The following is a 19,298-nucleotide window of genomic DNA, read 5'->3' on the forward strand; positions in this document are numbered from 1 at the left end:
ATGAAGATTTATTGGAAAGACTGATGCTGAAGCTCCAATACTTTGGCCACCTGATGTGAAGAACTGACTCATTGGAAAGACCCTGATGCTGGGAAAGATTGAAGGCAGAAGGAGAAGAGGGCAACAGAGGCTGAGATGGTTGGATGGCATCACCAACTCAATGGACATGAACTTGGGAAAACTCTGAGAGATGGTGAAGGACAGGAAAGCCTGGAATGCTATAGTTGATGGGGTCTCGAAGAGTTGGACACAACTTGGTACCTGAATGACAGCAACAGTAATGCCATTTTAATACTCCCACCAACAATGCATGAGTTTGTGTTGTTCCACACCCTGTCAGCATTTGTTAAGTCACTTTTAAAAATTTTAGCCTCTCAAGTAGGTCCACCCATATTTAAACAAAAATTATACAAATTTACTTTTTCATTTCCTATTTTTTTAATTTTTTTTTAAACTTTACAATATTGTATTGGTTTTGCCAAATATCGAAATGAATCTGCCACAGGTATACATATGTTCCCCATCCTGAACTGTCCTCCCTCCTCCCTCCCCATACCATCCCTCTGGGTCATCCCAGTGCACCAGTCCCAAGCATCCAGTATCGTGCATCGAACCTGGACTGGCAACTCATTCCATATATGATATTATACGTATTTCAATGCCATTCTCCCAAATCATCCCACCCTCTCCCTCTCCCACAGAGTCCAAAAGACTGTTCTATACATCTGTGTCTCTTTTGCTGTCTCATATATAGGGTTATTGTTACCATCTTTCTAAATTCCATATATATGCATTAGTATACTGTATTGGTGTTTTTCTTTCTGGCTTACTTCACTCTGTATAATAGGCTCCAGTTTCATCCACCTCATTAGAACTGATTCAAATGTATCCTTTTTAATGGCTGAGTAATACTCCATTGTGTATATATACCACAGCTTTCTTATCCATTCATCTGTTGATGGACATCTAGGTTGCTTCCATGTCCTGGCTATTATAAACAGTGCTGTGATGAATATTGGGGTACACGTGTCTCTTTCCCTTCTGGTTTCCTCAGTGTGTATGCCCAGCAGTGGGATTGCTGGGTCATAAGGCAGTTCTATTTCCAGTTTTTTAAGGAATCTCCACACTGTTCTCCATAGTGGCTGTACTAGTTTGCATTCCCACCAACAGTGTAAGAGGGTTCCCTTTTCTCCACACCCTCTCCAGCATTTATTACTTGTAGACTTTTGGATCGCAGCCATTCTGACTGGCGTGAAATGGTACCTCATTGTGTTTTGATTTGCATTTCTCTGATAATGAGTGATGTTGAGCATCTTTTCATGTGTTTGTTAGCCATCTGTATGTCTTCTTTGGAGAAATGTCTATTTAGTTCTTGGCCCATTTTTTGATTGGGTCATTTATTTTTCTGGAGCTGAGCTGTAGGAGTTGCTTGTATATTTTTGAGATTAGTTGTTTGTCAGTTGCTTCATTTGCTATTATTTTCTCCCATTCTGAAGGCTGTCTTTTCACCTTGCTTATAGTTTCCTTTGTTGTGCAGAAGCTTTTAAGTTTAATTAGGTCCCATTTGTTTATTTTTGCTTTTATTTCCAATATTCTGGGAGGTGGGTCATAGAGGATCCTGCTGTGATGTATGTCAGAGAGTGTTTTGCCTATGTTCTCCTCTAGGAGTTTTATAGTTTCTGGTCTTACATTTAGATCTTTAATCCATTTTGAGTTTATTTTTGTGTATGGTGTTAGAAAGTGCTCTAGTTTCATTCTTTTACAAGTGGTTGACCAGTTTTCCCAGCACCACTTGTTAAAGAAATTGTCTTTAATCCATTGTATATTCTTGCCTCCTTTGTCAAAGATAAGGTGTCCATATGTGCGTGGATTTATCTCTGGGCTTTCTATTTTGTTCCATTGATCTATATTTCTTTCTTTGTGCCAGTACCATACTGTCTTGATAACTGTGGCTTTGTAGTAGAGCCTGAAGTCAGGTAGGTTGATTCCTCCAGTTCCATGCTTCTTTCTCAAGATAACTTTGGCTATTCGAGGTTTTTTGTGTTTCCATACAAATTGTGAAATTATTTGTTCTAGCTCTGTGAAGAATACTGTTGGTAGCTTGATAGGGATTGCATTGAATCTATAAATTGCTTTGGGTAGTATACTCATTTTCACTATATTGATTCTTCCAATCCATGAACATGGTATATTTCTCCATCTATTAGTGTCCTCTTTGATTTCTTTCACCAGTGTTTTATAGTTTTATATATATAGGTCTTTAGTTTCTTTAGGTAGATATATTCCTAAGTATTTTATTCTTTCCATTGCAAATGTGAATGGAATTGTTTCCTTAATTTCTCTTTCTGTTTTCTCATTATTAGTGTATAGGAATGCAAGGGATTTCTGTGTCTTGATTTTATATCCTGCAACTTTACTATAATCATTGATTAGTTCTAGTAATTTTCTGGTGGAGTCTTTAGGGTTTTCTATGTAGAGGATCATGTCATCTGCAAAGAGTGAGAGTTTTACTTCTTCTTTTCCAATTTGGATTCCTTTTATTTCTTTTTCTGCTCTGATTGCTGTGGCCAAAACTTCCAAAACTATGTTGAATAGTAATGGTGAAAGTGGGCACCCTTGTCTTGTTCCTGACTTTAGAGGAAATGCTTTCAATTTTTCACCATTGAGGATAATGTTTGCTGTGGGTTTGTCATATATAGCTTTTATTATGCTGAGGTATGTTCCTTCTATTTCTGCTTTCTGGAGGGTTTTTATCATAAATGGATGTTGAATTTTGTCAAAGGTTTCTCTGCATCTATTGAGATAATCATATGGTTTTTATTTTTCAATTTGTTAATGTGGTGTATTACATTGATTGATTTGCGGATATTGAAGAATCCGTGCATCCCTGGGATAAAGCCCACTTGGTCACAGTGTATGATCTTTTTAATGTGTTGTTGGATTCTGATTGCTAGAATTTTGTTAAGGATTTTTGCATCTATGTTCATCAGTGATATTGGCCTGTAGTTTTCTTTTTTTGTGGGATCTTCCTCAGGTTTTGGTATTAGGGTGATGGTGGCCTCATAGAATGAGTTTGGAAGTTTACCTTCCTCTGCAATTTTCTGGAAGAGTTTGAGTAGGATAGGTGTTAGCTCTTCTCTAAATTTTTGGTAGAATTCAGCTGTGAAGCCGTCTGGACCTGGGCTTTTGTTTGCTGGAAGATTTTTGATTACAGTGTCAATTTCTGTGCTTGTGATGGGTCTGTTAAGATTTTCTATTTCTTCCTGGTCCAGTTTTGGAAAGTTGTACTTTTCTAAGATTTTGTCCACTTCTTCCACGTTGTCCATTTTATTGGCATATAATTGTTAATAGTAGTCTCTTATGATCCTTTGTATTTCTGTGTTGTCTGTTGCGATCTCTCCATTTTCGTTTCTAATTTTGTTGATTTGATTTTTCTCCCTTTGTTTCTTGATGAGTCTGGCTAATGGTTTGTCAATTTTATTTATCCTTTCAAAGAACCAGCTTTTGGCTTTGTTGATTTTTGCTATGGTCTCTTTTGTTTCTTTTGCATTTATTTCTGCCCTAATTTTTAAGATTTCTTTCCTTCTACTAACCCTGGGGTTCTTCATTTCTTCCTTTTCTAGTTGCTTTAGGTGTAGAGTTAGGTTATTTATTTGACTTTTTTCTTGTTTCTTGAGGTATGCCTGTATTGCTATGAACTTTCCCCTTAGGACTGCTTTTACAGTGTCCCACAGGTTTTGGGTTGTTGTCATTTCCTATTGAATTTTTCCATTACTTATGTGTGCCTCTTATACTTCTATTTCTAAAATCTTCCTTAAGTAGGCTTGGAAATAATATCACTATGTATTAATATATAGGCAAAATGTACCTTATTTGTATAAAAATGAGACTTTGTAAGTTAGGGAAAACAACACTTCTGTATAGACACAACAGAATCTTTAATTTATCACTTTGGAAAGGAAATTAGGATTCTCACTCTCAACCAGAATCCTTTCCAAAGCAACACTGATAAGCAGACATGTATATTTCACTTCACCACCACCAAAACAAAATGACCTACTTTACATGGCAACCCACTCATGTTTAGTCGTTGAACAACTCCAATGTGATTTTAAGTTTTTATGATCTAAGGTTGATGGACTTAAGTCTTTATATGTAAAGCAGTAATTTTTAAAATTTGTCGTTGTTCAGTTGCTCAGTCATGTCCGACTCTTTGTGACCCCATGGACTGCAGCACACCAGGCTTCCCTCTCCTTCACTATCTCCTGAGTTTGCTCAAACTCATGTCCATCCAGTCCATGATGCCATCCAACCATCTCATCCTCTGTCACCCCCTTCTCCTCCTGCCCTCAATCTTTCCCAGCATCAGGGTCTTCTCCAATGAGTCAGCTCTTTGTATCAGGTGGCCAAATTATTGGCATTTCAGCTTCAGCATCAGTCCTTCCAATGAATACTCATGGTTGATTTCCTTTACGATTGACTGGTTTGATCTCCTTGTTGTCCTATGAACACTCAAGAGTCCAGCACAGTTCAAAAGTATCAGTTCTTTGGCATTCATCTTTCTTTATGGTCCAACTCTCACATCTGTACATGACTGCTGGAAAAAACTATAGCTTTGACTATATGGATCTTTGTTGGCAAAGTTTTAAAAATTTAACAATTTTAAAAATATTTACTATCATATAATAACAATGCCCAATAAATAAGAATATAATTTAGTTTTCTGAGACAAGAGTGTTATTTCCTAATATCCTTTTCCATTTACCATGCCTAGCATGTTAAATATTTTTAAATTAAAAATTCCCTGAAATGGGAATGCTCTTCTAGTTGTTAGGTGAGCTGCTGCCCAATTCTTGAATCTTTGAAAAAAAGCCAATTAGCTTTTCTGAAAAAAGGAAAAAAATCCTGAAATGCCAGTGCTTTGGTTGTTGTTGTACTCTTTGCAGATAAAAAGTATATTAAAATGCATTTTGTATGACTTGTCCTGTGTTCTGTCAACATATTTATAACAGCCGAGTTAAAGTCTTTGTCTCGGAAGTCCAACATCTGAGCTTCCTAAGGTATAGCTTCTCTTGGCTGCTGTTTTTTGTGTGTCTTTTTTTTTTCTTCTGATGTATGGACCACACTTTTCTGATTCTTTACATATCTAAAGTTTTTGTTAAAAGTAGATACTGAAATAAAATAATGCACCACATCTGGAAATTAGATCCCCCCTGTCCCCACTCAGGTTTGCCATTTTTCTATTTCTTCTTGTTGTCATTGTTTTTACTTTTCCTTAGAAAATTTCCAGTATTAATTCTTTAAAGTCTACATCCTTTGTCATGTATGGCCACTGAAATTTCTGTTATTAGCTTAGTGTCAAGGAATGACTGAACAAGAGTCCGTGACCCCATGGACCGCAGCCTACCAGGCTCCTCCACCCATTAGATTTTCCAGGCAAGAGTACTGGAGTGGGGTGCAGGCCGTGGACCATGCTTTGAATGATGAGGTGTTAGGATACTCGTCTGCATTTGTATTACAGACCAGACCTTTAAGAGGATGAATTTAGTCATTCACTTGTTTTAGTCCTGGTCTAATCTTGTCTTGGAAATCTCCACCTTTGTTGTGTATTTCCAGGGAATAGACATTAACAAGGATTCCTGGTGTGTCCTCCTGGATTAGATATCCTCACTAGTCAGCTTCTTATACTTCTAAAGACAGCATTCTTTACTTTTTCCCATCTCTGCTCTTCAGTAGACTATTTTAGAAACATCACAGTTGAAAACTAGAAAAAAAAAAAACCTTCTTATTGTTCACTGGTAGTTAAATTGTGTCAAGAATATAAACTGTTTCAGAGGACAATATATTTTAGTATTAGCACTTACTTCTCTGATTTTTAAACTTATAATTGAAACTGGAATCATAGCATACTCCCAGGAGGTACTTGACTCAGAACAGAAGACAGTATTTACACTTCCAAAGCCTTTATATATGCTCATCACCTTCTATTCTTTTCTAAAAAAAAAAAAAAAAATGCAGACAGGTGGCTATTTATGTTTAATAAATGGATTAAAAACATAAAGTACATTTATCAGGATGTTAATTATCAATAGGATTTAGAATAATAGTTTATTCACTGTTTAATTTCTGAACCATTACATTAAAATTCTTTTTAATGGAACTAAATATTATTTGAATTAGATTAAATAATTTCATTTTTAGTTAAAAAATAATTAACTGCTTTGTGTGGTTGAGTAATATAAAGTAAACATTGCAGTATTAAGTAGGCCACAGAAATCCATTTCTAAGTAAACCACAAGAACCTCACAACAACCACATTGGATACTGAAGGTCTAAAAAGAGCACATCCAGAAATAGGGTATTCTAAAGGTTAGACTGAACTAAGTATGGAACAGATAAGACTAGTCTCCTAAAATGTCCTAGGATGTCTCGAAATTTTGTGACCTTTATCTTAAAGTAGTCCTAAACTGATGACCTTCTACACATGGCAGAAACAAATGAGGGAAGTTATGTTATTTACTATATCATAGGCTTCAAATGATTTCTATAAATAAATGTTTAGATACAATGGGGCTTTCCTTGTAGCTCAGCTAGTAAAGAATCTGCCTGCAATGCAGGAGACCCTGGTTCAATTTCCGGGTCAGGAAGAACCACAGGAGTAGAGAATGGCTAACCACTCCAGGATTCTGGCCTGGACAATTCCATGGATTATGTAGTCCATGCGGTCAAAAAGAGTCGGATACGACTGAGTAGATTTCACTTTAATTTTTCACTTTAGGCACAATACCAAAATGGGAAAAAAAAATTTAAAGATAATTAGGCAGAAAAAACAAGCAGATCTCAGGACTGAAAAACATCAAAAAATAAAAATAACAGCAGGACCACAAACAGCCCTTCAAATGCGCAAAATACTGGGATTATCATATTCAAATTAAACAGTCATGACAAGTATATTTAAAGAAGCAATAGACAGGCTTGACGATATCTGCTGGAAACAGATAACCAAAGTGGAAAAGTGCTGGAAAGTAACCAAAGTGACACAGAATTATTTAAAATGAACCAAAAACTTTGGGGAATAAAAATAAACAAATATTTTATAAAAATTTTTAAAACTTTTTTTTTTTTAATTTTAGGGAGGAGATGAAGACAGTAGAGCAGGAGGACATGGAACTCTCCTCCCACCACAAATACATTAAAAATACATCCACATGTAGAATAATTCTCACTAAAAACTAACTGGCAACTAGCAGAAGGACTCTTGAACAAACAAGGCTGTAAGAAAGACCCACAGAGAATCAGGTAGGAAGGGAAGAGAAGAGATGAAGTTGGGTCCTGAGTCCCTGGCCAGCTTCCCTGGTGTATGTCGCAAACTGAATCGTGTGCCCACCTTAGCCCTGCTTCCTTCACAACACTGTTCCACACTGAGGCAAGGGCTCCCATGGCCCAGGGGAGAGCTCATGGCTCTCTTAATGGATCAGTCTCTTAAGGTAAAAAAACAAAACAAAACCTAGAAAACAAAGAAGGGCTTCCCTAGTGATTCAATGGTTAAGATTCCACCAGCCAATGCAGGAAACACAGGTTCAATTCCTGGTCCAGGAAGACCCTACTTGCTGCTGAGCAACTAAGCGGTGTGCCACAATTGCTGAGAATGTGCACTGGAACTCCTGAAGCCTGGAGCTCTAGAGTCCATGTTCTGCAACACAGGAAACCAGCTCAGTGAGAAGCCTCCCCTGGGCCACAACTGGAGAAAGCACAGCCACAGCAACAAAGACACAGCACAGCTAAAAAAAAAAAAAAAAAAAAATTTTAACTGAAAAACAGGAAAAAAAAAAAAAAAAACAGAAAAAAAAAGAAAAACAGAAACAGAAGCAAAAGTAAATAATTAGACTGAATAGCTTTTACACAGCAATGAAACCATCAATTAAAATAAAGAAAGACAACCTATTGAATAGGAGAAAATATTTGCAAATGATATGACCAATTAGGGGTTAATACCCAAAATATACGAGAAGCTCATAAGTCTGTTTAAAAAAAACCTAATTATAATTTAGCTGAAGACATGAATAGATGTTTTTCCAAAGGAGATACAGGGATTGCCTACAGGCATATGAAACAATGTTCAACATCATTAACCATCTAAGAAATGCAAAAGAAAACCAGAATAAAATGTCATGTCACACCTGTCAAGATGGCTATCATCAAAAGTCTACAAGTAACAAATGTTCCCAAAATGTGGAGAAAAGGAACTCTAGTACACTCCTGTTGAGAATGTAAATTGGTACAGCCACTATGAAAAGCAATATAGAGTTTCCTCCGAATACTAAGACAAAAAAAAAAAACCCCAAAAAACAATGACATGGTTAAGCAATTCCATTTTTTATTATATACTGAAGAAAATAAAAACACATTTTGAAAAAAACACATGCCCAACAAAGATCATAGCAGCATTATATACAACAGTCAATATATGGAAACAAATTAAGAGTCCATCAAAAGATGAACAGATAAAGAAGACGTTAGATACACACACATACACACACACAGAGGTATATTACAAAGCCATAAAAATGGATAAAATTTTCCTGCTAAAAGGAACATAAATGACCTAGAGATAAACACAGTAAGTGAAGTAAGTCAACTACAGAAAGACAAATACCATATGATATAACTGACATGTGAAAAATAAAAATTGATACAAATGAACTACATTTGCAAAACAAAGAGACCCACAGATTTAGGAAACAGGCTTAGGGTGACCAACAGAGAAAGGGGGACAGGATATTAAGTAAGGAGGTTGCAACTAACAAATACACATGAACATACCTAACCTAGGTAATAAACAAGGACCTACTGTAAACCACTGGCAAAATCTATTCAATATAGGAATAAGCTATATGGAAAAAGAAAATGAAAAATAGTAGGTATATGCTATGCTATGCTATGCTAAGTCACTTCAGTCGTGTCCGACTCTGTGTGACCCCATAGACGTCAGCCACCAGGCTCCCCCATCCCTGGGATTCTCTGGGCAAGAACACTGGAGTGGGTTGCCATTTCCTTCTCCAATGCATGAAAGTGAAAAGTGAAAGTGAAGTCGCTCAGTCGTGTCCGACCCTTAGCGACCCCATGGATTGCAGCCTACCAGGCTCCTCCATCCATGGGATTTTCCAGGCAAAAGTACTGGAGTGGGGTGCCATTGCCTTCTCCGAGTAGGTATATGTCTCCATATAAATAAATCAAGCTGCTATACACTTGAAAAAAAAAACAAAAAACCCACAAAAGCCTGCTGCTGCTGCTAAATCGCGTCAGTCATGTTCGACTCTGTGTGACCCCATAGATGGCAGCCCACCAGGCTCCGCCATCCCTGGGATTCTCCAGGCAAGAACACTGGAGTGGGTTGCCATTGCCTTCTCCAATGCAGGAAAGTGAAAAGTGAAAGCTAAGTCACTCAGTCATGTCCGACCCTCAGTGACCCCATGGACTGCAGCCTTCCGGGCTCCTCTGTCCGTGGGATTTTCCAGGCAAGAGTACTGGAGTGGGGTGCTAAACCAAGTCTAATCAAAAAAAAAAAAAAAGTATACTCCAATATAATATAAAATTGAAGTTAACAACAAAATTAAAACAAATAAACAACAACAAAAAGAATGCCTACAATAATTTTTCCTGCATAGGAAACCCAGGCTTGTTCATATTCTGGAGACTAATCAGACTTGCTTCCCAAGGCAGGACTGCCATGGAGCTGAGGGACTGGGCAGGTTGTGCCAGTTTATAGGTTCCCCTTGGACCTGCAGTGCCTGGTCCCCACTGAAAGGGCAAAAATCACTTCAGGATGATTAAGGACCTATGCAGTTAAACCAGGCATAATGCACCCAAAGAATGGTGGATGCTCGGGACCCAAAGAGCACTGAAAAGTCACCTGGTCCCAAGGACTCCTAATGTTGGGGGTCCCACCTCCAGGCTCTTTCCTAAAACTCATTGAACCTGTGGCGGAAAGAAACCTCAGGACAGCATTGGCAGGTCTCGGACTTGATAGAACGATGTACTTTAAGGGGGAAGATGGAATGAGCTGAAAGATCTCGAGTGTCTGTTCTCTCACCCTCCACTCTCATTTAAAATCCACTCTCATTTAAAATCCATTTAATACCCAGCAGATAAAGGAACAGGATAAATGCCCACCAAACCAAACAAAAGAGGAAGAGATAGGGAATCTACCTGACAAAGAATTCCAAATAATGATAGTGAAATTGATCCACAATCTTGAAATTAAAATGGAATCACAGATAAATAGCCTGGAGACAAGGATTGAGAAGATGCAAGAAAGGTTTAACAAGGACCTAGAAGAAATAAAAAAAAGAGTCAATATATAATGAATAATGCAATAAATGAAATTAAAAACACTCTGGAGGCAACAAATAGTAGAATAACAGAGGCAGAAGATAGGATTAGTGAATTAGAAGATAGAATGGTAGAAATAAATGAATCAGAGAGGATAAAAGAAAAACGAATTAAAAGAAATGAGGACAATCTCAGAGACCTCCAGGACAATATTAAATGCTACAACATTCGAATCATAGGGGTTCCAGAAGAAGAAGACAAAAAGAAAGACCATGAGAAAATACTTGAGGAGATAATAGTTGAAAACTTCCCTAAAATGGGGAAGGAAATAATCACCCAAGTCCAAGAAACCCAGAGAGTCCCAAACAGGATAAACCCAAGGAGAAACACCCCAAGACACATATTAATCAAATCAACAAAGATCAAACACAAAGAACAAATATTAAAAGCAGCAAGGGAAAAACAACAAATAACACACAAGGGAATTCCCATAAGGATAACAGCTGATCTTTCAATAGAAACTCTTCAAGCCAGGAGGGAATGGCAAGACATACTTAAAATGATGAAAGAAAATAACCTACAGCCCAGATTATTGTACCCAGCAAGGATCTCATTCAAGTATGAAGGAGAAATCAAAAGTTTTTCAGACAAGCGAAAGCTGAGAGAATTCTGCACCACCAAACCAGCTCTCCAACAAATACTAAAGGATATTCTCTAGACAGGAAACACAAAAATGGTGTATAAACTCGAACCCAAAACAATAAAATGGCAACGGGATCATACTTATTAGTAATTACCTTAAACGTAAATGGGTTGAATGCCCCAACCAAAAGACAAAGACTGGCTGAATGGATACAAAAACAAGACCCCTACATATGTTGTCTACAAGAGACCCACCTCAAAACAGGGGACACATACAGACTGAAAGTGAAGGGCTGGAAAAAGATTTTCCATGCAAATTGGGACCAAAAGAAAGCAGGAGTCACAATACTCGTATCAGATAAATTAGACTTTAAAACAAAGGCTGTGAAAAGAGACAAAGAAGGTCACTACATAATGATCAAAGGATCAATCCAAGAAGAAGATATAACAATTATATAATATATATCCACCCAACATGGGAGCACCGCAGTATGTAAGACAAATTCTAACAAGTATGAAAGGAGAAATTAACAATAACACAATAATAGTGGGAGACTTTAATACCCCACTCACACTTATGGATAGATCAACTAAACAGAAAATTAACAAGGAAAAAAAAAAAAAACATGTATCTATAAAGTTCACTAAAGCAAAGCACAGTAAAATGAGGTATGGCAATAAAAGGCGTTAAATTTATCAAATAAAAAAATAAATAAATAAAGTGCTGAAAAATTAAAAAAAAAAAAAAGGAACAGAAGAAATAATATAAGCAATAAACTGTCTCGAGCAAACAGAAAGCATCGGTAAAAATTGCTAGACTGGATGGTGTCGACAATACGAACTATTTTTTTTTCCATCTCATGTCTTTTTCCCCTCAGTCTTCTGATCATTTCTGTTTTTCTTTATCCTGGCCTGACATTACCATCATTATAATGTCTTCAAAAGTTCAGGAATGTATCTGACAACTTGGTGTTGAAGTGGGCATTCCAGGAAAAGATAGGTAGGATCTAGCTACTATACTGTTTTAAAGCTACTGCTATTTCACCATAACCCAAAATACCCATATTTGGAAAGAGTTAACTTTTCATCATTATTTTAAGATTGATATTGCCAACACAACAACTGAAATAAAGGCATAAATTTTCAAAAAAATAAAATTAAATTAAATTAAATTAAATTAAGAAAAAAAAATAATAATACTGACTTCGTCTACTATAGATAAACAGTGTCTAATCCAATTGCCTTAGATTCATATTTTAGAAAACACAGAAATAGTTTCCTACAGTTATGTGCCTATCTAGTAAAGAAGGGCATAGGATGAGATAAAAATATTTATGGTTTGAGGTAATTTAGGTGGAGAGCTACATTTTTAGTACCAAATATTTAACACGCTGTAGCATTCTGTGCACCATACATTTTGAGAGCAAAGAGTTTAGCTGCTGCCGCTATAGATAAGCTAAAGCAACATAACAATCAATTAAAAAAAAAAAAAAAAAAATCCTGGGAAAGAACTGTCACCAAGGTTCAGATTACCAAACACCCTGAGTGGGTGAAGAGATTCTGCCACCTAGTGAACATATTTGAGAACTGCAACTTAGAAACCAACGCCTCAGTTCAGTTCAGTCGCACAGTCGTGTCCGACTCTTTGTGACCCCATGAACCGCAGCACGCCAGGCCTCCCTGTCCATCACCAACTCCTGGAGTTCACTCACACTCACGTTCATCGAGTCAGTGATGCCATCCAGCCATCTCATCCTCTGTCGTCCCCTTCTCCTCCTGCCCCCAATCCCAGCATCAGAGTCTTTTCCAATGAGTCAACTCTTCGCATGAGGTGGCCAAAGTATTGGAGTTTCAGCTTTAGCATCATTCCTTCCAAAGAAATCCCAGGGCTGATCTCCTTCAGAATGGACTGGTTGGGTCTCCTTGCAGTCCAAGGGACTCTCAAGAGTCTTCTCCAACACCACAGTTCAAAAGCATCAATTCTTCGGCGCTCAGCTTTCTTCAGTCCAACTCTCACATCCATACATGACCACAGGAAAAACCATAGCCTTGACTAGACGGACCTTTGTTGGCAAAGTGATGTCTCTGCTTTTGAATATGCTATCTAGGTTGGACATAACTTTCCTTCCAAGTAGTAAGTGTCTTTTAATTTCATGGCTGCAGTCACCATCTGCAGAGATTTTGGGGCCCAAAAAATAAAGTCTGACACTGTTTCCACTGTTTCCCCATCTATTTCCCCTGAAGCGGTGGGACCAGATGCCATGATCTTCGTTTTCTGAATGTTGAGCTTTAAGCCAACTTTTTCACTTTCCTCTTTCACTTTCATCAAGAGGCTTTTTAGTTCCTCTTCACTTTCTGCCATACGGGTGGGGTCACCTGCATATCTGAGGTTATTGATATTTCTCCCAGCAATCTTGATTCCAGCTTGTGCTTCTTCCAGCCCAGCGTTTCTCATGATGTACTCTGCATATAAGTTAAATAAGCAGGGTGACAATATACAGCCTTGACGTACTCCTTTTCCTATTTCGAACCAGTCTGTTCCATGTCCAGTTCTAACTGTTGCTTCCTTACCTGCATACAAATTTCTAAAGAGGCAGATCAGGTGGTCTGGTATTCCCATCTCTTGAAGAATTTTCCACAGTTTATTGTGATCCACACAGTCAAAGGCTTTGGCATAGTCAATAAAGCAGAAATAGATGTTTTTTTTGGAACTCTCTTGCTTTTTCCATGATCCAGCGGATATTGGCAATTTGATCTCTGGTTCCTCTGCCTTTTCTAAAACCAGCTTGAACATCAGGAAGTTCACGGTTCACATATTGCTGAAGCCTGTCTTGGAGAATTTTGAGCATTACTTTACTATCATGTGAGATAAGTGCATTTGTGCGGTAGTTTGAGCATTCTTTGGCATTGCCTTTCTTTGGGATTGGAATGAAAACTGACCTTTTCCAGTCCTGTGGCCACTGCTGAGTTTTCCAAATTTGCTGGCATATTGAGTGCAGCACTTTCACAGCATCATCTTTCAGGATTTGAAATAGTTCCACTGGAATTCCATCATCTCCACTAGTTTTGCATAGTGATGCTTTCTAAGGCCCACTTGACTTCACATTCCAGGATGTCTGGCTCTAGTAGAGTGATCACACCATTGTGATTATCTGTGTCGTGAAGATCTTTTTTGTACAGTTCTTTTGTGTATTCTTGCCACCTCTTCTTGATATCTTCTGCTTCTGTTAGGTCCATACCATTTCTGTCCTTTATCGAGCCCATCTTTGCATGAAATGTTCCCTTGGTATCTCTAATTTTCTTGAAGAGATCTCTAGTCTTTCCCATTCTGTTTTCCTCTATTTCTTTGAGGAAGGCTTTCTTATCTCTTCTTGCTATTCTTTGGAACTCTGCATTCAGATGCTTATATCTTTCCTTTTCTCCTTTGCTTTTATCTTCTCGTCTTTTCACAGCTATGTGTAAGCCCTCCCCAGACAGCCATTTTGCTTTTTTGCATTTCTTTTCCATGGGGATGGTCTTGATCCCTGTCTCCTGTACAATGTCATGAACCTCATTCCATAGTTCATCAGGCACTCTATCTATCAGATCTAGGCCCTTAAATCTATTTCTCACTTCCACTGTATAATCATAAGGGATTTGATTTAGGTCATACCTGAATGGTCTAGTGGTTTTCCCTACTTTCTTCAATTTAAGTCTGAATTTGGTAATTAGGAGTTCATGATCTGAGCCACAGTCAGCTCCTTGTCTTGTTTTTGTTGACTGTATAGAGCTTCTCCATCTTTGGCTGCAAAGGATATAATCCATCTGATTTTGGTGTTGACCATCTGGTGATGTCCATGTGTAGAGTCTTCTCTTGTGTTGTTGGAAGAGGGTGTTTGCTATGACCAGTGCATTTTCTTGGCAAAACTCTATTAGTCTTTGCCCTGCTTAATTCTGTATTCCAAGGCCAAATTTGCCTGTTACTCCAGGTGTTTCTTGACTTCCTACTTTTGCATTCCAGTCCCCCATAATGAAAAGGGCATCATTTTGGGGTGTTAGTTCTAAAAGGTCTTGTAGGTCTTCATAGAACCGTTCAACTTCAGCTTCTTCAGCATTACTGGTTGGGGCATAGACTTGGATTACTGTGATATTGAATGGTTTGCCTTGGAAATGAGCAGAGATCATTCTGTCGTTTTTGAGATTGCATCCAAGTACTGCATTTTGGACTCTTTTGTTGACTATGATGGCTACTCCATTTCTTCTGAGGGATTCCTGCCCACAGTAGTAGATATAATGGTCATCTGAGTTAAATTCACCCATTCCAGTTTGCTGATTTCTAGAATGTCGACGTTCACTCTTGCCATCTCCTGTTTGACCACTTCCAATTTGCCTTGATTCATGGACCTGACATTCCAGGTTCCTATGCAATATTGCTCTTCCCAGCATCGGACCTTGCTTCTGTCACCAGTCACATCCACAGCTGGGTACCCTTTTTGCTTTGGCTCCATCCCTTCATTCTTTCTGGAGTTATTTCTCCACTGATCTCCAGTAGCATATTGGGCACCTACTGACCTGGGGAGTTCCTCTTTCAGTATCCTATCATTTTGCCTTTTCATACTGTTCATGGGGTTCTCAAGGCAAGAATACTGAAGTGGTTTGCCATTCCTTTCTCCAGTGGACCACATTTTGTCAGATCTCTCCACCATGACCCTCCTGTCTTGGGTTGCCCCATGGGCATGGCTTAGTTTCATTGAGTTAGACAAGGCTAGTGTGCCGGTCGCAGCCACCCACGCTCTAGTGCACTGGTCACAGCCGCCCGGAGCTACCCCACACCCGAGGCCAGGGGCAGCAGCTGGGAGGAGCAACCCCATGCCCGAGACCAGGGGTGGCAGCCAGGAGGACCAACCCCATGTCCAAGGAGCGGTGGGTGCGCGGGCACAGGAGGGCCTAGAGGAGCTATCCCACGTTGAAGGTCAGGAAGGGTGGCGGTGAGGAGATACCCCTCATCGAAGGTAAGCAGCAACGGCTATGCTTTGCTGGAACAGCCGTGAAGAGATACCCCGCGCCCAAGGTAAGAGAAACCCAAGTAAGACGGTAGGTGTTGCAAGAGGGCATCAGAGGGCAGACACACTGAAACCATACTCGCAGAAAACTAGTCAATCTAATCACACTAGGACCACAGCCTTGTCTAACCAATGCCTAGGGGCATTTACTGTTCCCAAGCTCAGTTCAGTTGCTCAGTCCTGTCTGACTCTTTGAGACCCCATGGACTGCAGCACACCAGGCCTCCCTCCTTATCACCAACTCCCCGAGTTTACTCAAATTCATGCCCATTGAGTTGGCGGTGACATCCAACCATCTCATCCTCTGTCATTCCCTTCTCCTCCCGCGTTCCATGCTTCCCAGCATCAGGGTCTTTCAAATGAGTCAGTTCTTTGTATCAGGTGGCCAAAGTATTGGAGCATCAGCTTCAGCATCAATCCTTCCAATGAATATTCAGAACTGATTTCTTTTAGGATTGACTGGTTGGATCTCCTTTCAGTCCAAGGGACTCTCAAGAGTCTTCTCCAACAGCACAGTTCAAAAGCATCAATTCTTCCATGCTCAGCAGAGGGGATGCAATGATACATGCCCTGAAGGAGTATTCCGTGGGTAGGCAATCCAAACAACAACTGAGTAAATGACACACATTAGGGAAGCCACCAGAAAAGGTAAACTTGACCAAAAAAAAGTATAAAAAATGAAATAAAAAAAGATACACAGAAAGTAGTATCTCTTGCAAACAAAAACGGACTAATTGATTTCTAAAGCAAATTTTGGTGAACAGAAAAGAAATCCACTTGACTGACAAGACAAATTACAAAGTGAGAGTTCCAACAAACTCAAATTGCTACAGCTGACAACAGGAAGAACCTCCTGTAAACTGCACTAGTAAACTCTAGTCGCTATGCTACTATTTAATATGGAGTAAAATCACTCAGGTTGAATAAATATACCTGAATTCAGCTATTTTATACCTAAAAGTAATGCAACACTTTTAATCACTGGATAACAATATAATGTAAACATTAGGTGAAAACAGACAAAAAAAGATTCCATCCCGAAAAGTCAGCCAAGAAAAAAGACCTTTTTCTGATTCCTGCAGAATGAGAAGTCTATTTTTCCTACACAAACTGGCATGAGGCTGAGGAACCTGGCCAAGATATGCCCACATAAGGCCCCATGGCATCGACAGTGCCTGGCCCCCTCTGCGTGTGGGACAATGTGCCCAGGAGCAGTGGGTCACTAACAACTCGAGACATACAAATGTAAACAAAAACCAGGGTTTAACTGGCACCGATCAGAAAGGCCAAGTGAAATACGGGTAAGATGAAGAATTCGCAGAGGGGGTGTGGGAAAATGGGAACCCTGATTGGAGTTCAGAACACTGGACTTGGTCCTGGGTTGTATGAGACCACTGCAGGTGGTCTCAACACCCAGGCATCAACAGGGAGTGGTTCATAGGATCACTGCATACGGAGTTGGAGGAAATATTCGGAGAAAACCATAGTCAAAAAAGACAGACTCCAGCCTTCTGTGCAGAAGTAATTGCAATTGTTGAAGACACAACCATCAGAATGTCCATGGTGGCATGAATTGAGGGAAAAAAATGTGTAATCCATATAGTAAAGAATCTTCTGATTCATGGGAAGGAATGGAATATCGACACCAGCAGCCACTTGATTTTACTTGCACCAGGTCATACGAAAGGACGTTGATCAGGCAGAGAAAGAAAACAATACATAAAGTCATCAATGAGAGGCTGCTGCTGCTGCTAAGTCACTTCAGTCGTATCCAACTCTTTGCGACCCCTAGACGGCAGCCCACCAGGCTCCGCCATCCCTGGGATTCTCCAGGCAAGAACACTGGAGTGGGTTGCCATTTCCTTCTCCAAGGCATGAAAGTGAAACATGAAAGTGAAGTCGCTCAGTCATATCCTACTCTTTGCTTCCCCATGGACTGCAGCCTACCAGGCTCCTCCGCCCATGGGATTTTCCAGGCAAGAGTACTCGAGTGGGGTGCCACTGCCTTCTCCACACTGAGAGGCGGAACCTAACATTTGGTACACATAAAATACACCTTTCAAACAGAAACAGACTCATTGATGGAGAATCAAATTTGCGGTGACCCTGGAGGACATTGGGTTGGGAATGGGGATAAATGAGGAGGCTGGGTGGACACGCACACTCCTGTACCTGAAGGACCAAATCCACAAACCTCTGACAACCACGGGAACCTCTACTCAGCACAGTAAAGGTATGCGTGGGGAAACAATCTGAAAAACACCAAAGATTCATCCATTTTATTGAAACAGGCTGCTGTACAGCTAAACAAACCAAAAAAGGTGAAACAACGGATGATCAATATTATCCCAATAGCGGGCAAAAGGACAAAAACAAAACAAACAAACAAGAAAATCGGAGGCCACCTGGATAAACCTGGGCCAAGGATATCTGAGACGATTGCCATCCCTGTCAAACGAGCAGCCCGGTTTCTCTAGACAGAACTGCTCTGGGCTTGAGGATGTGCCACCTCAGAAGGTCCCAGGAGATATGGAGGGCCGGCTGGACGGGACCTCTCCCCACCTCTCCCCACTACTAAAGAAAGGGATCGTGGATGCTCTACGCCCTAAGACCTTGGAAAAGTCAACTGGTCTCGAGGAATTCTTCTCTTAAGGGTCCCACCTTGAGCCGCCTGCTTGAGCTTCAGTGAACTTAAGACCCAAAGAAATCCCTGGACACCTTTGGCACTGCCAGGTTAATCGATAGTGTGCTTTTTGACCCAAAACATATAAAAGTGCAGAGCACTTCAGGGGGCTGTTCTCCCATCATCCACTCTAATTGCCAACGCAGGAAGAGGATGGTCTCGTCTCTGCATCGCCCAGGAATGAGAGTGAGGTGGAAGAAATGCTGCCATCTTGTGGACACTCTTGGGAACTACAACTTGGAAATGCTCCAGTGCCTAGGGGCATTCCCCGTTCACAAAGCCCCTGAACACTTCTATAATATGTGCCCTGAGGGAATGTCCTGCTGGGAGGTAAGCCAAATAGCACTGAGAATAATGGCACCCGTTCAGGAAGGCACCCTGAAAAGGGAAACTTCACACACTTGATTAAAATGAAAAAAAGAAAAAGGACACACTGAAAGGTATATCTCTTTTAAACAAAATCCGACTTCCTGATGTATACAGCAATTTCAAGGTGACCAGAAAAGAAATCTGTTCGAGTGTCAAGACCGCTTAGGTGGTGATATTCCCATACATGCTCAAACAGCTACCACAGACTATCAGGAAGGACCACCTGTAAA

General features: G+C 39.8%; 1 protein-coding gene across 6 annotated transcripts in view; it reads right to left on the reverse strand.

Moving 5' to 3' along the window:
• LOC147374448 (uncharacterized) overlaps positions 1–19,298 on the reverse strand; it is a 103,140-nt gene that overhangs the window by 17,601 nt on the left and 66,241 nt on the right. For 3 of the 6 annotated variants that reach the window (XR_015162776.1, XR_015162777.1, XM_086397187.1), the window contains 2 exons: positions 7,388–7,781; positions 5,865–5,994 (listed from right to left, as the gene is read on the reverse strand). Coding sequence is in view for 2 of the 6 variants with exons in the window: in XM_086397187.1 (XP_086253313.1) it covers positions 5,865–5,978 (114 nt within the window). In the remaining 4 variants the exon portion in view is untranslated. Of the gene's footprint in view, positions 1–4,919; positions 5,765–5,864; positions 5,995–7,387; positions 7,782–10,209; positions 10,333–19,298 lie in introns of those variants that run through there. The other 3 variants (XR_015162778.1, XR_015162779.1, XM_086397189.1) reach the window with 3 other exon arrangements.

Source organism: Bos grunniens, chromosome 4, assembly GCF_055505025.1.
Source record: "Bos grunniens cultivar Pamir isolate PY7600 chromosome 4, Bosgru_T2T1.0, whole genome shotgun sequence".
NCBI lineage: Eukaryota > Metazoa > Chordata > Mammalia > Artiodactyla > Bovidae > Bos > Bos grunniens.